The sequence below is a fragment of the Lithobates pipiens genome, unplaced genomic scaffold, assembly GCF_037356315.1.
Source record: "Lithobates pipiens isolate NorthernLeopardFrog02 unplaced genomic scaffold, aLitPip1_a1.2 Scaffold_23, whole genome shotgun sequence".
NCBI classification, from domain to species: Eukaryota; Metazoa; Chordata; class Amphibia; order Anura; family Ranidae; genus Lithobates; species Lithobates pipiens.
The window spans coordinates 179,392,229-179,413,844 of record NW_027507785.1 but is presented as its reverse complement, the minus strand read 5'-3'; the positions used below and the strand labels follow the sequence as shown (position 1 = coordinate 179,413,844).

Genomic DNA, 21,616 nt, shown 5'->3' with positions numbered 1-21,616 from the left:
ACGTCGTATCATCCTCGTCCGTAGTACGAGGATGAGACGATGCCCGTGATAGGCGGAACACAGGCTGCTGGGAAATTCAGTGTTCCGCCTATCACAGGCGAAGGCGGAGCCGGAGGCGCGGCTTTTGAATCATAGAATGGCCGCTGTCTGTCTGCTCGACACGCTGATCGAGCGGGCAGACAGCGATGACTCGAGTATAAGCCGAGGGGGGCACTTTCAGCCTCAAAAAAGAGGCTGAAAATCTCGGCTTATACTCGAGTATATACGGTAGTTCCATAAAGTTTTATGTAGGTTTTACATAACCTACAATAAAAGTAGAAAATGTACAGTACATGAGGCAAACCTAGAACCAACAAATTGCAGAACTAGAGCATAAAATCAAACCAAAAGATATATTACTATAACAGAAAACATGGGGCATCTCTATACAATTTTAGCCATACAATAAAATAAATTGTTATCCTGTGTTAATAGTCACCTGCTACAGATATGAGGAAATTTACACAGGAAGTCTCTGGCTGTTTAACTGTATTCAGTATTATAGTAAAAGTATCAAACAAGAAAACTGTGTGAAGATATGTAAAACATTTTATTCAATCTGGTGAACCAATCCCTCAGAGATGGTATCCAATGCCCATATCAATGTACATCTGAGCGGCATTATTCAAATACACGAGGAGAGACTTATGGTAAGCCCCTCCCCCTCCCATAACCGAGGACTGATGGATCAAATATTGTGTAGGTACAAATTCAAGAGGCTAGCTAGTAATTTTGGAGGTGCTATAGATCATGTATGTTCGCCCAAAAGTACTAAATGTTGAGCAAGAACCACCAAGTATGTAGTAGCGTTCCCCCTTCACCGCTCCAACATTGATAAAGAACATTAGGAAAAAATGCAGGGGTTCTGTACCAACACAAATAGACTTGTTTGTTATGTTCTTAGGTAGCAATGTTCAGGGATCACTTATGCATCACAGCGACAGCTACTGCCCAGACAATGCGACTCCCAACTCTTCTCCTACGTTCGAGTGGACAAGGAGAACCATCACACAACATCCGCAAAGAACACTAGCGCCGGATTCATTGATCTATGCAAATCATTGCATAGAGACAAAAAAAAAAACAAACACGTTCTGTGTTTATGCACTTTTAACAGCATTCAGCATTTTTTTTTATGGTCAAACTTGCCTCTCCTGAGTGCTATTTTAGGGGGTTCAGAAAACAACCTTTAAACTCCCCTACTAAAAACATCCACGTGTGCATGTACACATAGGAGAACATCAGGGCATTCAGAGCAGAAAGAAAAATGCGAGTTTATCAGCAGCAGTGTGCATGGAGCCTAAGGATAGATAGAGCATGCTAACAAATTGAAAGCTGGACCTATTAATGCAACCAAACAAGCCTGGCATGTGTAAAAGCAGAGGCAGGATCAGAATGGGACTCTTGTCATCCGGCTAGCAAGCCAGAGTATATAGTCCAGGATTGACAAGAGCAATAAATGATGAGGGCCTATGCTAGAACCTTTATATGAATTATTTGTGTTCCATTGAGACCATCCTGTGGATGCAGTAATGGAGATGACCAGTGAAATAATTTTGCAATTCACCAACACTCATACAGGCTGTGAATACAACAAACTAAAATTAGTTCTGATAACAAATGGCATTTTTCATCACAACTAGTTCAACAGGTCGCAATTTTTATTTTGATGCAACCTGGAGCTCTGCAGTCACTGTCCCCTTTGCTACATGCTCCTGTACACAGACACCATTCCATCCTTGAAGAAAGCCAGTGTGCCCTTTAAAAAAAGTCACCACACCAAATGTGAGCCAATGTTTTTGCTTTTCAGTTTTCATATCTATGATCCCTTTACTATTTTAATGCCACCACCAGGATGAGCAATTTTGCTGACAGAAAACTCATCTCATGCACCGCACATGTGAAATTATTTTGCAGTATTTAACATGTATTTTGGTTAGGAGTGCACCAAATGGGTTTTTTGGTGCAGAAAACCGATACTGAAAATTACTGTATACATCTTTATATAACACATTGCTAATAGTATTAGCAAGATTTCCATGCAGTGCACCTCTAGCAGACATGGTGCAGGAGATGGTCAGAGACTGGCGACATGGTGCAGGAGATGGTCAGAGTCAGAAGGATCCCAATCAGCTTTTATTATACCACTGCAGCGCTTTCATGTGCGTTTAAAAAGAACAAATGCAGAGTGCTGCATTTTTATGTGCCGCAAATGCACATACATGACTTTGGCCGGAACCACATGCGTGTGGTGCATTCTTTTGCCTGTCACATTTTCTATGCACGTTTTTAGACGTGCTAATATTAGATCAGTATGCGTGTTTTATGGAGGCGCATTAAAGAGGCGGTATGCAGGAGTTTGATGCGCTTTCATGAAAACATATACTTTTACTCTGCCATGAGATACTGGGAGTTGTAGTGCTACCTTAAACTTGTTGCTCCTCTTCCAGTCAGGGCATGCTGAGACCTGTAGCCCCCTCCACCATCACCTCTGCAGGCAGCCCTCGAGGTCCCAGATCTTGAGTTTGTAGAACTCCTTGTTCTCTACAGTGATGGGCTCCCCTCTGGTCCTCTCCTCTGCCGCCGCCTTCTTCCCGCCCACACTCTTTTACCTCCTCCTTGGATGCAGTCACGCCATAGTACCTTCACCCACCACTTCAACGTCGACAGCGTCCCGTTGCTAGGCAACCACGGGGGAGGAGCTACAGCCAGACAGGCGCTGGGATGGTAGATTGGGTGGGCTGGGGACAAGGTTCTTCCAAGCCTATGATGAAGCAGGCGACGGTCAGTCTGCCCCTGGGTGGGTGTACCCAGCTAGTGCCCGTTAACACAAGGAGAGCAGGAGGGAGGGACAGTCCTGCAATGGGCAGACCACACCCCCTTTTCAGCATCGGCTGTTTTTGTAATTCGGCCAAATGACAAAAACACAGTTTTCAGCAGATAATTTTCAGTGCATCGGTAATTTTGGTACATTGTTTTAAATGCAGTCAGAACCTCCAGCTGCTGACATGAAACATTTAGAAGTGGTATTCTCACCATTAATAAATGTGACAGTTCAACTCAGGGCTGCAGGTTAAAGTGGCTGTAAACCCACATGAAAAAAAAAATATACAAAAATAAAGAATTGCAAGACAAAGACATAATGAGCTAGTTGAACCCCCTGCGGCAGTGCCCAAAACAGTGACATTTCTCCCCGGAGTTACATCCGGGTATCGCGGCTCCGGCGCTGTGATTGGATGGAGCCACTATGTTACTCCTTCGCCAGCAGTAACGTCACACACACTGAAGCAAACGGCACTGGCAAGGCTTCAGTGTGCATGAGCAGATGCAGGGGATATGTCCTAAACTGTAGAGTTTATCCCCTAAAAAGTGGATTATAAGGGTTTACAACCACTTATAGGAGATGGCACTTGCCATTGTCCTAACAGCCATGACTCGTCTCCCTTAAAATACAAGGGATGACAGTAAAAAATGTTTCTTTTTGCAAGTCCCGTGAGGGCCCCCCCAGTCGGGGTTTACTTCCTCTTTAAAGAATATGTAGGTAGAGGTTAGATTCTGTCAGGTTTTTATTTCTTAAATAATAAACTGATGGTAATTTGCACTCTCCTTCTAGGATTTAGCCTGCAAATACACAATCCCAAGTGTTACTTACAATCAAATGAAACTCCCAGAGTAGTAACTATTCAATAAACCTCTTCAATCCAATCTAGCCTCTGCAGTGTCTACTTCTCACAGGAAGATTCGCTCAGAATTGCAGCACTCTCCTCTTCTACGCTACAATAGAGATATATTATCACACTGCTTTTTCAACTTTACAGCTTCAAGATACAAGATACAATCCAAAAACAACTGTTCTCCTAATTTAGTACAAATACAGATCTCCAGCTATCCATACACACAGAATATAGTACCATAAAATAGGTAACCCATCAAAATGAAAAGTAAACAGCAGAGGATTAGCTGCGAAGCACACAGGGAATGCAGGATGTCGTGGAAAGATGTCCAATAGACAGGCAGAATTCACAACATAAATGGAGATTTTTCAATTAAAGTGGTGTACACCATTAGATATATCCAGTGAAGCGACTGGTCTCAGGTAACAGAGATGGAACAAATCCTCCTACACAAGTTGTACCTGTTTATCTGCAGCTGTCTTCACCCTACATCCATTCAAAGATTAGCATTTATACAGGATTTCTCAAAAAGTGGGAGCTGAAGTCACATCAGCTCCAAGAGCCGATTGGATGGGGGAGACACCCCCCTCCACACAGCAACAAAGCCGAGGCTGTCAATCTGCTGGAGCTTTCCCCCCTTTCACCTTTTTTTCCCCTCTTGGTGTCAGGAGATCTTGTCAGAAGTGACTCATACTGTTAGAGGAACGAAGAAGCAGACAAGTTACACCTGGTGCTCTGGATTGAGACAAGTACAAATAATAGAGAGATATGCTTTGTTCATATTTCATGTCTGGGGTTTACAATCAGCTTCCCACACAGCCACTGCACATAGAACGGCAAAGCTCATACCTGGCCGTTTAAATAGACGTACCCATACTGCCCTTCAAAGCATGTCCCTCGGACACAGATGCTGTGATTGGCCCACGTGATGGCTGTATCCAAAAAACCATCTGCAATACTGTCAGTAAACCTAGTGGCTCATCAACATCTGTCTGTGGCTGCTGGTGAATGATCAAGATCTGTCCCAGTGCACAAATTCCCCACCAATATATAAACAAATTGAATGTTTTTGTTTATAGTGCAAAAAAAAACCCTAATGGTGATGAAACCACCAAAAGAAAGCTCCATTTGTGTAAAAAAAAAAAAAAAAACATTTAGATGAGTACAGTGTTGAATGACTGAGTATTCAATATGCAATAGCTCTGAAATCTGAAAATTGGCCTGGGCAGGAAGGGGGTGAAATGCCCAGAGCTGAGGTGGTTAAGCTTATATTGGATTGCCAAAGATAACTAATGTATGTATTGCTATTACAATGCTGAGGTTATACCATAAAGTGTATGCTGACCCCATAGATTTCTGTTAAAGAGGAAGTAAACTTCCTCTGCTGATATGAACCTATAGGTGAGCCTATAATAAGGCTATATGTAGTGAAAATATCTCCTAAATGTGCACCATTTAGGAGATATTTACATTACATGCAGCCAGTGACATCATTGGCACATGCACGCTAAAGGAACAGTCATAGGCGATGTTCCATCCGAGCGACGTGAAGTGATGTCCTTGCGGTTCTGGCCAATCACATGACTGGAGCCCGTGAAATCCAGAAGAAACTCTGGGGCAAATGTCAGCCGTCTCAGTAGTGTGCAGGTAAAGCTGCAATAGCTTCATTATAAGTTAACCACTTCCCACCTGACCACTGCATATATACAGCCGGGTGGGCACTTCCTCCTTCTGAGCGGTCGTTTAGGAACTCAGAAGGAGGGGGGGGTCATGTTCGCGCGTGCCTTCTCAGCGGTGCGATCCCAATGCGTTCGTGTCACCTTGATACAGCGCATCTCCGATCGGCAAGCGGGCTCTGATTGGACCTCCTGATCACATGACAGCTATGTCAAATCAGAGGCGCCATGTGATGTAAACAGAGCTGGTTGCTAGGCGATCGGCTCGGCTCTCCTCACACACAAGTTTTCAGTGAGGAGAGCAGATCGCTGCAGCCAGTGATCAGTGAGTATGAGCGGTTTTTACACACTGATCACCGGCACAGTGACCCCACAAAATGTAAACACACACAGTGTCCATTAATAGTATCCCCAAAACACTGTCCCCACACAGTAAAAACGCATGTCCCCCACATATGTAACACTAAAATCATATGTAACAAAGATCATCTGCAGACACACGTCAGTAATCATAAAACCAATTATTATACACTTAACAAGATTTTTTTTTTTTTTTTTTTAACCAAAGCCATGTAGCAGAATACATTTTGGCTTAAATTTATGACAAAATTAGATTTTATTGGACTTATTTTAAGACAGAATGTAGAAAAAAAAAATTCTACAAAATTTCCACTCTTTTCGCAGAGTTTACAACCTCTTTAAGGGCCCATTCACGGCAAAATCTGCACTGAACGCACAATCACTGCTGTGTGTGATGTGGGGTAGTGCTGATCCTGGCACTTTATACTGTTTGTTTTTCCACTCCATTTTATTGAAATGTTACAAACATTTCAATAAAGATCTATTCACCACAGTGGTGTTGCTATACTGGTGGTTCTCATTAGAACCCACTACACTGAAATAAGAAAATATTGCAGGAACTACTTATTTTGACACAAACACCAAAGAAAAGTGGTGTGGTGTGAACTGTCACCGTCAGAAACAAATCATTTTGCTCTGTCTATCCATTGCAGTTACGCTAGAAATATCTGACAGCATAGAAACACAACTGGTGCGCACAGAGCCTAACCGGGTATACTGCGTTCACCACAGAGGAAAGCAAGTTAAGGGCTGGGATTTTCAGTCCCTCGCGTTCTGGTGACAGCCCATTCATTGGAAATGGACTGCAATAAGCACTAGGAACACCCCGCATTAACAATAAATTGGCACCCACACACATCTTACAATCACAGTGAGTTCAAGTGTGATGCAGGAAACATGCACAACATGCGTCTTTCCCAGACCAATGTTCTGCTGAGATCGTGACTTAAGAGTCAGCTCTCATAAGTTTGAGCAGGAACATCAGTGGCACTGCAGCTCATTTATTTCAATCAGCTGCTGTACCCACAGGTAAAGTTCGCCGCAGGGACCATATGGTGCTTCAGCATCATGTAGTTTCCCAATGCATTGAGGGGCATTAGGAATGCATGGTACCCCTGCATGTCTACTAAAAAGCAGCGCATTTAGCATTAGGGCCAAGGAAGCGTTATTCCGCACACGTTCTCGAGCCGCACATATGTGATCCTAGCCTAAACTGCCCTGTGCATTGCTCAAAAGGATCTTGATGACCTGCGTCTGAGGTGCGTTCCAGACCCACCTCGTATGCAGCAGAACAAGGGCAGTACACAAGAGCCCTCCTGAAATCTGGAGATGCCCATTGTGTCTGCTGGATAGTTGTTATTGTCCTAGAGAGCAGAAGATGAACATGACCTCTCTGCTGAGCTCCAGACTCCTCCATCATGTCCTACTAAAAGCAGAAGGACCCTCAGTCCCTACTGATCCCTACATATTGGAGCAAAGGAGCAGCCCCTTGGACGCTGTGAGCTCCATCTCATATCACAACCACCAGCTGCACCTAGAAGAACAGAACTGTGTAGAAGATGGACCGTCTGGCTGATCTCCCCATCCCACAAGTCCCTGTCCATGCAGGTGGATGAGTGCGAACCCCTCCGCCCTACTCACCCCCAGATAACATAATTGGTCTTGACGTTCTTGGGCCAGGAGAACTCCCCGAATATAACTTCATCGCCTTTCACGTTTATTTCTTTCTTCTGGATATTGTACTGACGCAGAACGCTCAGCACGTCCGCCATGGTCGCCTCCTCCGGACTGCCTCGACCACAGCAATGATCCTACCAGATGAGCTGCCTAGCGACGCACGGCACGTCACCCCGTGACGTTATCGCGTTACAATAAAAACGTGGGTCGACTAACGTGATGCCAGATTGTGCGAGGACCTCGCTAAAGGGCTGTCCAAGATGGTGCCTGAGACAGATGTTGTATACTGTAATGTTCTGGCTGAACGCAAACCAGTGACGCACGGTACGTCATACCGTGACGTTAACACGTTACAGGGTCTAAGAGTCTGGCTGCAGCCTGAAGCTCCACGTTTGACAGGAAACATGTGGCCTCCACTCCACTTTTTTTTTTGTGAACTTTAATGTCACAAACATTCAACAGACACTAGCTACAACTTGTGTAAGTGGAGCTCACGTATTTCCTATCTCATCGGCATTTCCCTAGTATTGGTGAGCAACTTGTGGCCCTCCAGCAGAACTACAAGTACCATGAGGTATTGCAAGCTATTGACAGTTACAAGCATAACTCCCAAAGTCAGAGGCATGATGGGAGTTGTAGTTCCACAAAAGCTGGAGGGCCACTGGTTGAGCAACCATAGCTTTAAAGTGGTTGTAAACCCATTAGACCCTGCATGTCTCATTAAAAAGAGCCTGTCAATGAATAATCCTTACATAGGGGACTTTTTGTTCCACCGCTAACTTTTAATATTAAAAAACCTACCTGCCCAGGCATCCAGCATTGTCTTTACCCAAGCCGATTCTTGTATCGGCTCTTGGGTGCTGGAGTCGCCATCTAAGCTAAAGGAAACCAGCAGCGAAGCTGTGCATCTTCATAGTTTCCCTACTGGCTTCCTACTGCGCTTGCGCGAATCTCACTGCACTCTGTGAATGGGCCGGCTGAGGGGGAAAGAGGAGGGCGGGGAACTCAGCTGGAAGTGGGTACCTGTCAAAAACAAGGCACCCACTCCCCCCCCAAAAGGTGCCAACTGTGGCAGTGAAGAGGGAGGAGGCCGACAAAAGGAGCTTTCCCTTTTTTCCATTTTGGGTAAAGCTCTGCTTTAAGCAAAAAAAATGTTTTTATTTGCAAAAAAAATAAAGTTACACCCAAACACATAAAATCCCCCCCCACCCCCATATATATGAATGTTTGTACGTAAACATACGTTTGGTGTGCCTACATTTGAAAAATGTTGATTGCAATACACGTTACATATCGCCACACACACCAGAGTGAGAGCGATATTTCTAGCACCAGAACTCCACTGTAACACTAAACTGATGACCTATAGGGGACTTTTGAAGCGCTGACTGTAGAAAATACACCTCATATTTTATATTTTTACAAAAAACATGGGTAATTTATTGAAATAGGGAGGGGGGGGGGGAAATAGGATTGGCGCTATACCCTTTAAAGGTTGGAGACTAAGGTATACAATTAGCAAGAAATTTCCAGCAGGCTGGATAATAAAGTAAAATAGATGTATGTGTCAATAAGTGTCAACAATTATTGTGTCCTTTAGAGACCATGAGTGTCATAACATATCCTAAATGCATAAATCATTAAACAATTGTAACAGCATAAAATTATATAAAGTGATATAAAGTGCAAGGTGTTAGTGAATAAATTCTGGTAATTGTGACAAACCTATATAAATGAAAAGTAAAGCTTAGTATATAGAAGAAATGTGTATACAAAATATATATATATATAAATATAAAAATAAAAATAAATATAAAAATAAAAATAAAAAATATAAAAACTCGATTTATCTGTTACACGTATCAAGTCCTCACGTAGTGTAATGAAAGGTACATATTACATAAGTGAAAAAATACAAAAAGGTAAAAAAATGTGGTAAAATTTAGCAGTAAAAAAAGGCAAAAATGGAAATAAGAATGATAATTAAAAATTAAAAATTAAAAAGTAGTAAAGAGTGTCCCTCAAAAAGGTGATTATAAATTAGTGGGGTGTCCACTGCGAGTGAAAGTGAAGTAAAGGGTGGAGGAAATTTCAGTTGTTGTTCCCGGTGCTCTGTGGCTATTTTTATGCAGTTGCTCTCACCAGAGTTAAGGCCCCTTCCGGGGTGGATCAACCTTCACAGTATCAGCCACTGTGTAGCTCTCTGGCTGGCCTCTGTTGCAGTTCCGGGAAACCTTCGTTCCTCCGTTCTTATGCCGTGTTAGGTTATATGTAATGAATAAGAGGCATATCCATGGTGCAGTACGTCTTATAAAACTTCGTATTTATTGTATAGGCAAAAATATTACTCACAAACATCCGTTCATATGCTTATATTGAGAAGGAAAGATTCCGTTCGGCTAGCACGCTTTCTGAGTTAGCAGTGTATGCTTCGTGGCCACGCCCTACGCGTTTCGTCATCAAAGACGTCCTCTGGAGCGGCCATTTGCATACACCTTTTCCCATTTATAGGGTGTAGTGTGTCACCACGCATGTGCGGATAATCCCGCGGCCATTTTAATTGAGGGAATGCCCTCTATTGGTTTTATACTGAAAATTTAAACTGAAAATTTAAACCACGCATGTGCGGGTGATCCCGCGGCCATTTTACTTGAGGGAATGCCCTCTGAAGATGTAAACAAAAATATAAAAATATGTAAATATGTATTGCCGGGACACACTATTCCCTAATGTATAAGGGAAAATTAACATTCCAAATATTGCATATAGTTTAAAAACAAAAACAAACTCCAATTATGTGAAATTACTTAAAACGAAGCGAGACCAATTTAAAATGTACATAATTTAAGTATAACGAAAAAACCTCAATGTTATGATACCGATATGTATTAAAATTATTAATATTAAAATTAAAATTAAAAATATATTTTATTTATTAGAGATATTCTACCAAAAATGTGTGTTTATTACTGGAGGAGGTTGTGTGAATATTAAGATTGTGGGAGGAGAGTAAAAAATCTTTAATGGGCTAAAAATATTAGAACTGGAGAAGATAAGATGTAATAAACTAGAAAAATATAATTGGTAAAAATATAATAGTAATTGGTAAAAAATATGAAAATATAATATCAAAAATATATATATATATAAAATATATATAAAAAGAGTATAAAAGAGGGAAATGTATGTGATAATAATAATAATAGTAACACTGTATTAAGAAGTAGGTTACAAAGTAGGTTAGGAGAAAATATTAAAAGGAACCAAACACCAAAATGGTGTGTACTTAGTACTTATTTGTTACGTTAAGGGGATAGTTTGAAGAGAAGGAGGATGGACTATGCTTTTGTGGGTTATTTTTTATTCTTTATTGGGAACTTTGAATGAATAACATTCGACCCGTTTGTAAAGTGAATGAAATAGGTCCAGGGTGGGGGTAAACTTAAAGATGGATATAGTGGGAATGAATATACCTTTAGTAAAATTAACAGTTAAAAAATGCTGGTGTTCTAAGATTTATGGTTGAATGTATTACATTCGACCTGTATAGAAAATCAAGTAATTAAACATTAAAAATTAGTTAAAAAGCAATTAAGATCTAAATCGATATTCATTCCTGCAGGATGTAAAGTTTCCATGTTAAAAATCCATCTAGTTTCATTCTGTGAGACTTTTATGGTTTTGTCTTCACCCCTCCAATGACCTTTGATTTTGTCAATTGCGTAAAAAATCATTTGTCTAGGATCCTTATTGTGATAGTCTCTGAAATGCCGTGAGACACTATGTTTGTCAAATCCATTCTTAATGTTAGTAATGTGTTCCCTAATTCTTTCGTGTAGTTCTCGCGTGGTTCTTCCCACATATTGCTTGCGGCAGGGGCATTCTATAACATATGTAACGTGGGTGCTTCTGCAGGAAATAAGTTCTTTTATGGGGAAAGTCCTACCATTGGTAGTAGAGGTGAAAGTGGTGGTTTTCCTATTAGTTTTTCTACTTTTACGGCAGGGGAGACATTGACCGCACTTGAAAAATCCTTTCAAGTGTTTTGCAATCTTTATTTCTCTTGGTGGGTCAATTGTGTTTTTGACCAGTTTATTTCTTAAGTTAGGAGCTTTCCTGTAGATAAAAGAGGGATTATTGGGTAAAAGTTGTTTCAGAGTGTCGTCTACTTTCAAAATGGGCCAGTGTTTTTTTATTATTCTTTCTACTTCCTTGTGTTGTCTACTGAAACCCGTGAGGAAAGCTGTCTCTATATTCTTTGTTTTTTTCTTGATTGTTGCATTTTCTAACAGTTTTTTCCTTTCCATTCTTGTTACACTCTCTTTAAGGTTCCGTAACTGTGATTCTTTGTACCCTTTCTTCAAAAATCTTTCAATAATCACTTCGGCTTGTGTATCAAAGTCCTCTCTATTTGTACAGTTTCTATATAATCTCAGGAGTTGCCCTTTGGGTATGTTGCTAATCCAACGTGGATGATGGCAACTTGAGGTGGGTATGTACCCATTCCGATCTGTAGATTTGAAATAAGTCCTTGTACCCAAAGTACCCCCTGATTTAAAAATCTGTAAATCCAGGTAATTAATGCTCCATTCATCCCAGTTTCCTGTGAAAGTAATGTCATATATATTCTGGTTAATTTCCTCTAGAAAAGATTGTAGTTCTGATTGTGTGCCACCCCATATGATGATAATGTCGTCTATGTACCTTTTGTACATTTTAAGGTTTCTTCTCGGTATGCCGTAAATCTGCTCTGCTTCCCAATGGTCCAGGAACAAGTTTGCCACGCTGGGTGCATATTTGGCACCCATGGCTACACCTTTTGTTTGTACATAGTATTTGCCTCTATACCAAAAATGGTTATGGCTCATTGCGAGATCTAATCCTTCCAATATATATTCAATCTGTTCTTGCTTGAGTTTGGACTTGCTATGTAGGGCCCACTCTACTCCATTTAGTCCATCCTTCTGTTTGATGTTCGTATATAAAGAATTCACATCGATTGTTACTAGTATGTCCTTCTCTTCGATGTTAATGTTTTGAATATCCTTCAGCAACTGTCTACTGTCCTTCAGGTATGACTTGCCTTCAACCACTAATGGTTGAAGGAATCCATCAATGTAGGCGCCCAGTCTTGAGAATAAAGAATCTATGCCACTAACAATGGGTCTCCCCGGAGGATGTGTTTGATTCTTATGAATCTTTGGGACATAGTATATTACTGGGGTTTTAGGTGCATTGGGTACTAGGTACCTTGCTTCCTTTTTATTCAGTATGCCTTTAGTAAGTCCCTTGTTGACATAGTTGTTCAGCTTCCTATTGTATTCTTCTTTTGGATTTTTCTTCAGTACTTTGTATGTGTCTGGTGTGTTGAGGAGCCTGGTCATCTCTTCTTCGTAGTCTGTTTTATTTAGTATGACCAGCCCTCCTCCCTTGTCGGCCGGTCTGATGACTATGTCTTTTTTCTTTTCCAGTTCTTTAATGATCTTCCATATTCCCTTTCCTTTTGTAGTTCTTATTGTCAAGTTCCTTAAATCTTTTTCTACCATCTTCTTAAAAACTTTTATTCCCTCATTCTGTTGTTGGTTGGGGTTAAAAACAGAGTTATTTTTCAATTGGGAGTGTTTAAATTGTAACTCCTCTTTTTCTTTCTTATCCGAGTTCTTGGAAGCAAAAAATTTTTTAATGTTTAATTTTCTAATAAATTTCTGTAAGTCTATAAAAGTTTCAAACTTGTCCAGGTCCTTGTCTGGGGCGAATTTGAGGCCTAGATCCAAGACTCTCAGTTCCTCTTCATTAAAAATGGCTTGGCTTAAATTATAGATGCCTTCTCCTAATACTCTCTCCTTCTTTTTCTTGAGGCCTCCTCTCTTACCTCTCTTTCGCTTTCTCCTGCCCAGCTTGGGGGCCTGTATTCCCTCCTCTGGTTTTCTCGATGTTCCGAATATTCCATGTCTTCCCTGGGCACGTTTGATGGTCCTGTCCACCTGGGGTTCCAACCGCCATTTCTTCTGGGTTGCCACTGGTATTGGTTTCTTATTGGGTACCGGAATGGTTTCCAACCTCCTCTCGGGCCATATGGGGGGATCCCTGGTGGTCTGTGACCTTGGCCTCTCTGAAAAAAATCCCTTTGGTATCTGTTGTTGTGAGGGGTAGCTCGCAGATATTCCCTAAGAGGGGAATATCTATTTTGGTGTGTCGGAATGTTGAATGGGGCTGTTTCATAATTTTGATTGCCTCTAGGAGGGTCCCATTCTCTTCTTCTGTAATTCCTATTATTACTAGTTGCAGGTCTTCTGTGAGTTGGTGTTTGTGGTTCCACTGTTCTGCCTATTCTATTTGGTGTTGGTATGGGTTGTTGCCATACTTCATCTGCTCTGTTGGTTTGTTCTTCCTCAGAGTCTTCTCCCATGGATATGTCATTTTCTTCCTCTATGTAAGTGGTGTCCATCTGCCATTTGTACACCTGTTGATTTTTGTAATCTAACACGTCTCTCCGGAATTTTTTCTGCTTTTTTTGTTGAATGTCTTTATCATATTTCTTAATTGCTCTTGTAAATTTTTTTCTTTCTCTTTGTACTCATTTGTGTCATTATATGGTATCATTTGATCCCTAATGTGTAAAATCTCATTTTCAATGTTCTTAAGTTTGACTTGTCTTCTTACTACTATTTTTTGTAGTAGCAATGTTTCACTGTCATTAAAAAACTTGTACCAGTCTTCCATTAGGTTTTTATCACTTAGAGCATCATTAGGGGAAACGTCCCATCTTAGTCTCCTTGGTGTTATTTTTTCTGTGATGTACATCTCCAGAATTGCTATGTCCCACCAAACTCTAAGTTGTTTTTCAAGGTTATGTTTTAACTGTTTGAACAAGGTATCTAGGTCTTGTTTAATAGCTACCTGTTCCTGGTTAAAAACTTCAGTTAAATTAATGGCTCTGCTGTTGACATATTTAAAAAGATCCATTGCTGCAGCCTATGATTTGGAGTTGGTTACCTCCAAAGAAGATAAAAGTAAGGGGGTTTGTAGGTCGCGCTATGGATAGTGGTTTGGGAAAGAGCAGCCCCTATTTAAATTCCTACCCAGTAAGGGAAGGAATAAAATGAAATAGGGAGGGGGGGGAAATAGGATTGGCGCTATACCCTTTAAAGGTTGGAGACTAAGGTATACAATTAGCAAGAAATTTCCAGCAGGCTGGATAATAAAGTAAAATAGATGTATGTGTCAATAAGTGTCAACAATTATTGTGTCCTTTAGAGACCATGAGTGTCATAACATATCCTAAATGCATAAATCATTAAACAATTGTAACAGCATAAAATTATATAAAGTGATATAAAGTGCAAGGTGCTAGTGAATAAATTCTGGTAATTGTGACAAACCTATATAAATGAAAAGTAAAGCTTAGTATATAGAAGAAATGTGTATACAAAATATATATATATAAATATAAAAATAAAAATAAATATAAAAATAATTTTTAATGACAGTGAAACATTGCTACTACAAAAAATAGTAGTAAGAAGACAAGTCAAACTTAAGAACATTGAAAATGAGATTTTACACATTAGGGATCAAATGATACCATATAATGACACAAATGAGTACAAAGAGAAAGAAAAAAATTTACAAGAAGCAATTAAGAAATATGATAAAGACATTCAACAAAAAAAGCAGAAAAAATTCCGGAGAGACGTGTTAGATTACAAAAATCAACAGGTGTACAAATGGCAGATGGACACCACTTACATAGAGGAAGAAAATGACATATCCATGGGAGAAGACTCTGAGGAAGAACAAACCAACAGAGCAGATGAAGTATGGCAACAACCCATACCAACACCAAATAGAATAGGCAGAACAGTGGAACCACAAACACCAACTCACAGAAGACCTGCAACTAGTAATAATAGGAATTACAGAAGAAGAGAATGGGACCCTCCTAGAGGCAATCAAAATTATGAAACAGCCCCATTCAACATTCCGACACACCAAAATAGATATTCCCCTCTTAGGGAATATCCGCGAGCTACCCCTCACAACAACAGATACCAAAGGGATTTTTTTCAGAGAGGCCAAGGTCACAGACCACCAGGGATCCCCCCATATGGCCCGAGAGGAGGTTGGAAACCATTCCGGTACCCAATAAGAAACCAATACCAGTGGCAACCCAGAAGAAATGGCGGTTGGAACCCCAGGTGGACAGGACCATCAAACGTGCCCAGGGAAGACATGGAATATTCGGAACATCGAGAAAACCAGAGGAGGGAATACAGGCCCCCAAGATGGGCAGGAGAAAGCGAAAGAGAGGTAAGAGAGGAGGCCTCAAGAAAAAGAAGGAGAGAGTATTAGGAGAAGGCATCTATAATTTAAGCCAAGCCATTTTTAATGAAGAGGAACTGAGAGTCTTGGATCTAGGCCTCAAATTCGCCCCAGACAAGGACTTGGACAAGTTTGAAACTTTTATAGACTTACAGAAATTTATTAGAAAATTAAACATTAAAAAATTTTTTGCTTCCAAGAACTCGGATAAGAAAGAAAAAGAGGAGTTACAATTTAAACACTCCCAATTGAAAAATAACTCTGTTTTTAACCCCAACCAACAACAGAATGAGGGAATAAAAGTTTTTAAGAAGATGGTAGAAAAAGATTTAAGGAACTTGACAATAAGAACTACAAAAGGAAAGGGAATATGGAAGATCATTAAAGAACTGGAAAAGAAAAAAGACATAGTCATCAGACCGGCCGACAAGGGAGGAGGGCTGGTCATACTAAATAAAACAGACTACGAAGAAGAGATGACCAGGCTCCTCAACACACCAGACACATACAAAGTACTGAAGAAAAATCCAAAAGAAGAATACAATAGGAAGCTGAACAACTATGTCAACAAGGGACTTACTAAAGGCATACTGAATAAAAAGGAAGCAAGGTACCTAGTACCCAATGCACCTAAAACCCCAGTAATATACTATGTCCCAAAGATTCATAAGAATCAAACACATCCTCCGGGGAGACCCATTGTTAGTGGCATAGATTCTTTATTCTCAAGACTGGGCGCCTACATTGATGGATTCCTTCAACCATTAGTGGTTGAAGGCAAGTCATACCTGAAGGACAGTAGACAGTTGCTGAAGGATATTCAAAACATTAACATCGAAGAGAAGGACATACTAGTAACAATCGATGTGAATTCTTTATATACGAACATCAAACAGAAGGATGGACTAAATGGAGTAGAGTGGGCCCTACATAGCAAGTCCAAACTCAAGCAAGAACAGATTGAATATATATTGGAAGGATTAGATCTCGCAATGAGCCATAACCATTTTTGGTATAGAGGCAAATACTATGTACAAACAAAAGGTGTAGCCATGGGTGCCAAATATGCACCCAGCGTGGCAAACTTGTTCCTGGACCATTGGGAAGCAGAGCAGATTTACGGCATACCGAGAAGAAACCTTAAAATGTACAAAAGGTACATAGACGACATTATCATCATATGGGGTGGCACACAATCAGAACTACAATCTTTTCTAGAGGAAATTAACCAGAATATATATGACATTACTTTCACAGAAAACTGGGATGAATGGAGCATTAATTACCTGGATTTACAGATTTTTAAATCAGGGGGTACTTTGGGTACAAGGACTTATTTCAAATCTACAGATCGGAATGGGTACATACCCACCTCAAGTTGCCATCATCCACGTTGGATTAGCAACATACCCAAAGGGCAACTCCTGAGATTATATAGAAACTGTACAAATAGAGAGGACTTTGATACACAAGCCGAAGTGATTATTGAAAGATTTTTGAAGAAAGGGTACAAAGAATCACAGTTACGGAACCTTAAAGAGAGTGTAACAAGAATGGAAAGGAAAAAACTGTTAGAAAATGCAACAATCAAGAAAAAAACAAAGAATATAGAGACAGCTTTCCTCACGGGTTTCAGTAGACAACACAAGGAAGTAGAAAGAATAATAAAAAAACACTGGCCCATTTTGAAAGTAGACGACACTCTGAAACAACTTTTACCCAATAATCCCTCTTTTATCTACAGGAAAGCTCCTAACTTAAGAAATAAACTGGTCAAAAACACAATTGACCCACCAAGAGAAATAAAGATTGCAAAACACTTGAAAGGATTTTTCAAGTGCGGTCAATGTCTCCCCTGCCGTAAAAGTAGAAAAACTAATAGGAAAACCACCACTTTCACCTCTACTACCAATGGTAGGACTTTCCCCATAAAAGAACTTATTTCCTGCAGAAGCACCCACGTTACATATGTTATAGAATGCCCCTGCCGCAAGCAATATGTGGGAAGAACCACGCGAGAACTACACGAAAGAATTAGGGAACACATTACTAACATTAAGAATGGATTTGACAAACATAGTGTCTCACGGCATTTCAGAGACTATCACAATAAGGATCCTAGACAAATGATTTTTTACGCAATTGACAAAATCAAAGGTCATTGGAGGGGTGAAGACAAAACCATAAAAGTCTCACAGAATGAAACTAGATGGATTTTTAACATGGAAACTTTACATCCTGCAGGAATGAATATCGATTTAGATCTTAATTGCTTTTTAACTAATTTTTAATGTTTAATTACTTGATTTTCTATACAGGTCGAATGTAATACATTCAACCATAAATCTTAGAACACCAGCATTTTTTAACTGTTAATTTTACTAAAGGTATATTCATTCCCACTATATCCATCTTTAAGTTTACCCCCACCCTGGACCTATTTCATTCACTTTACAAACGGGTCGAATGTTATTCATTCAAAGTTCCCAATAAAGAATAAAAAATAACCCACAAAAGCATAGTCCATCCTCCTTCTCTTCAAACTATCCTCTTAACGTAACAAATAAGTACTAAGTACACACCATTTTGGTGTTTGGTTCCTTTTAATATTTTCTCCTAACCTACTTTGTAACCTACTTCTTAATACAGTGTTACTATTATTATTATTATCACATACATTTCCCTCTTTTATACTCTTTTTATATATATTTTATATATATATATATTTTTGATATTATATTTTCATATTTTTTACCAATTACTATTATATTTTTACCAATTATATTTTTCTAGTTTATTACATCTTATCTTCTCCAGTTCTAATATTTTTAGCCCATTAAAGATTTTTTACTCTCCTCCCACAATCTTAATATTCACACAACCTCCTCCAGTAATAAACACACATTTTTGGTAGAATATCTCTAATAAATAAAATATATTTTTAATTTTAATTTTAATATTAATAATTTTAATACATATCGGTATCATAACATTGAGGTTTTTTCGTTATACTTAAATTATGTACATTTTAAATTGGTCTCGCTTCGTTTTAAGTAATTTCACATAATTGGAGTTTGTTTTTGTTTTTAAACTATATGCAATATTTGGAATGTTAATTTTCCCTTATACATTAGGGAATAGTGTGTCCCGGCAATACATATTTACATATTTTTATATTTTTGTTTACATCTTCAGAGGGCATTCCCTCAAGTAAAATGGCCGCGGGATCACCCGCACATGCGTGGTTTAAATTTTCAGTTTAAATTTTCAGTATAAAACCAATAGAGGGCATTCCCTCAATTAAAATGGCCGCGGGATTATCCGCACATGCGTGGTGACACACTACACCCTATAAATGGGAAAAGGTGTATGCAAATGGCCGCTCCAGAGGACGTCTTTGATGACGAAACGCGTAGGGCGTGGCCACGAAGCATACACTGCTAACTCAGAAAGCGTGCTAGCCGAACGGAATCTTTCCTTCTCAATATAAGCATATGAACGGATGTTTGTGAGTAATATTTTTGCCTATACAATAAATACGAAGTTTTATAAGACGTACTGCACCATGGATATGCCTCTTATTCATTACATATAACCTAACACGGCATAAGAACGGAGGAACAAAGGTTTCCCGGAACTGCAACAGAGGCCAGCCAGAGAGCTACACAGTGGCTGATACTGTGAAGGTTGATCCACCCCGGAAGGGGCCTTAACTCTGGTGAGAGCAACTGCATAAAAATAGCCACAGAGCACCGGGAACAACAACTGAAATTTCCTCCACCCTTTACTTCACTTTCACTCGCAGTGGACACCCCACTAATTTATAATCACCTTTTTGAGGGACACTCTTTACTACTTTTTAATTTTTAATTTTTAATTATCATTCTTATTTCCATTTTTGCCTTTTTTTACTGCTAAATTTTACCACATTTTTTTACCTTTTTGTATTTTTTCACTTATGTAATATGTACCTTTCATTACACTACGTGAGGACTTGATACGTGTAACAGATAAATCGAGTTTTTATATTTTTTATTTTTATTTTTATATTTATTTTTATTTTTATATTTATATATATATATTTTGTATACACATTTCTTCTATATACTAAGCTTTACTTTTCATTTATATAGGTTTGTCACAATTACCAGAATTTATTCACTAGCACCTTGCACTTTATATCACTTTATATAATTTTATGCTGTTACAATTGTTTAATGATTTATGCATTTAGGATATGTTATGACACTCATGGTCTCTAAAGGACACAATAATTGTTGACACTTATTGACACATACATCTATTTTACTTTATTATCCAGCCTGCTGGAAATTTCTTGCTAATTGTATACCTTAGTCTCCAACCTTTAAAGGGTATAGCGCCAATCCTATTTCCCCCCCCCTCCCTATTTCATTTTATTCCTTCCCTTACTGGGTAGGAATTTAAATAGGGGCTGCTCTTACCCAAACCACTATCCATAGCGCGACCTACAAACCCCCTTACTTTTATGGGTAATTTATTGCATTTGTTTCCCTTTTAACCACTTTAGCCCCGGAAGGATTTACCCCCTCCCTGACCAGAGCACTTTTTGTGATTCAGCACTGCATCGCTTTAACTGACAATTGCACGGTCGTACGACTTGGTGCCCAAACAAAATTGGCGTCCTTTGTTTACCACAAATAGAGCTTTCTTTTGGTGGTGTTTGATCACCCCTGCGGTTTTTATTTTTTGTGCTATTAACAAAAAAAGAGTGACAATTTAAAAAAACGCATTATTGTTTACATTTTGCTATAATAAATATCCCCCAAAAATATATAAAAAAAATATTTTTTTCCTCAGTTCAGGCTGATATGTAGTCTTCTACATATTTTTGGTAAAAAAAAATCGCAATAATTATTGATTGGTTTGTGCAAAAGTTATAGCGTTTACAAAATAGGGGATCGTTTTATGGCATTTTTATTAATATTATTAATATTATATAAAAAAAATTTATACTCGTAATGGCGGCAATCAGCAAATTTTATCGTGACTGCGACATTATGGCGGACACATCGGACATTTTTGACACATGTTTGGGACCATCGTCATTTACAGCAATCAGTGCTATACAAATGCACTGATTCCTGTGTAAATGACACTGGCAGTGAATGGGTTAACCACTAGGGGGCAGTGTAGGGGTTAAGTGTGTCCTGTGGATTGTTTATAACTGTGGGGGGTGTGGCTACGTGTGACACATCACTGATCTTTGCTCCCGATCACAGGGAGAAGAGATTGACACTGTCACTAGGTAGAACAGGGAGATGCTTGTTTACATCAGCATCTCCCCGTTCTTCCTCCCCGTGAGGCGAACATGGGTATCCCCGCATCGTTCGAGTCCACAGGACCCGTGACCCAACTCACGGAGCTTGCCGCGCACGCGCACGCGCCCGCAGGCTACCCCTTAAAGGGCCACGTACAGGTACGCTAGTTTGCCTGTATGGGCCCTTCTGTCGACGTATATCGGAGCGATGGCGGTCAGCAAGCGGTTAAATTCACTTTAGTGTGTTTTTTACTGTAATTTTGCAATTCCTAGACCTTTTCAGTAATATCATGTGACATAAAAAATTGGAACTACCACTATTTTATTCTCTAGGGTGTCTGCTTTCAGAAAATATATCATATTGGGGGGTTATGTAATCTTTAGGCCAAAAAATATTTTTTAAACATGTCTACAAAAATTGCAAAAACAGCTCAGGCAGCCAAAGGGTTGAGGTTGGTTAAAATAAAACAAAACTGTAGAGGTCACATGATTCCTGTGGAGAGTGAAGCTCCAGTCAGCAGCCAGAATACCCTTACGGAAATGCAAATGTAACAGGAAACGTAAGCTCC

The 21,616-nt window shown here is 39.6% G+C and overlaps 1 protein-coding gene across 2 annotated transcripts in view; it reads right to left on the bottom strand.

The window, feature by feature from the left end:
• Window positions 1-7,608, bottom strand: part of CDC73 (cell division cycle 73) — a 196,007-nt gene extending 188,399 nt beyond the window's left edge. Inside the window, exon 1 of one of the 2 annotated variants that reach the window (XM_077452676.1) lies at window positions 7,391-7,608. In XM_077452676.1, coding sequence (XP_077308802.1) covers window positions 7,391-7,521 — 131 coding nt within the window. In that variant the 5' untranslated portion in view covers window positions 7,522-7,608. The remainder of the gene's footprint in view (window positions 1-7,390) is intronic. The other variant, XM_077452675.1, reaches the window with a different exon arrangement.
• Between the last annotated feature and the right edge of the window lie 14,008 nt (window positions 7,609-21,616).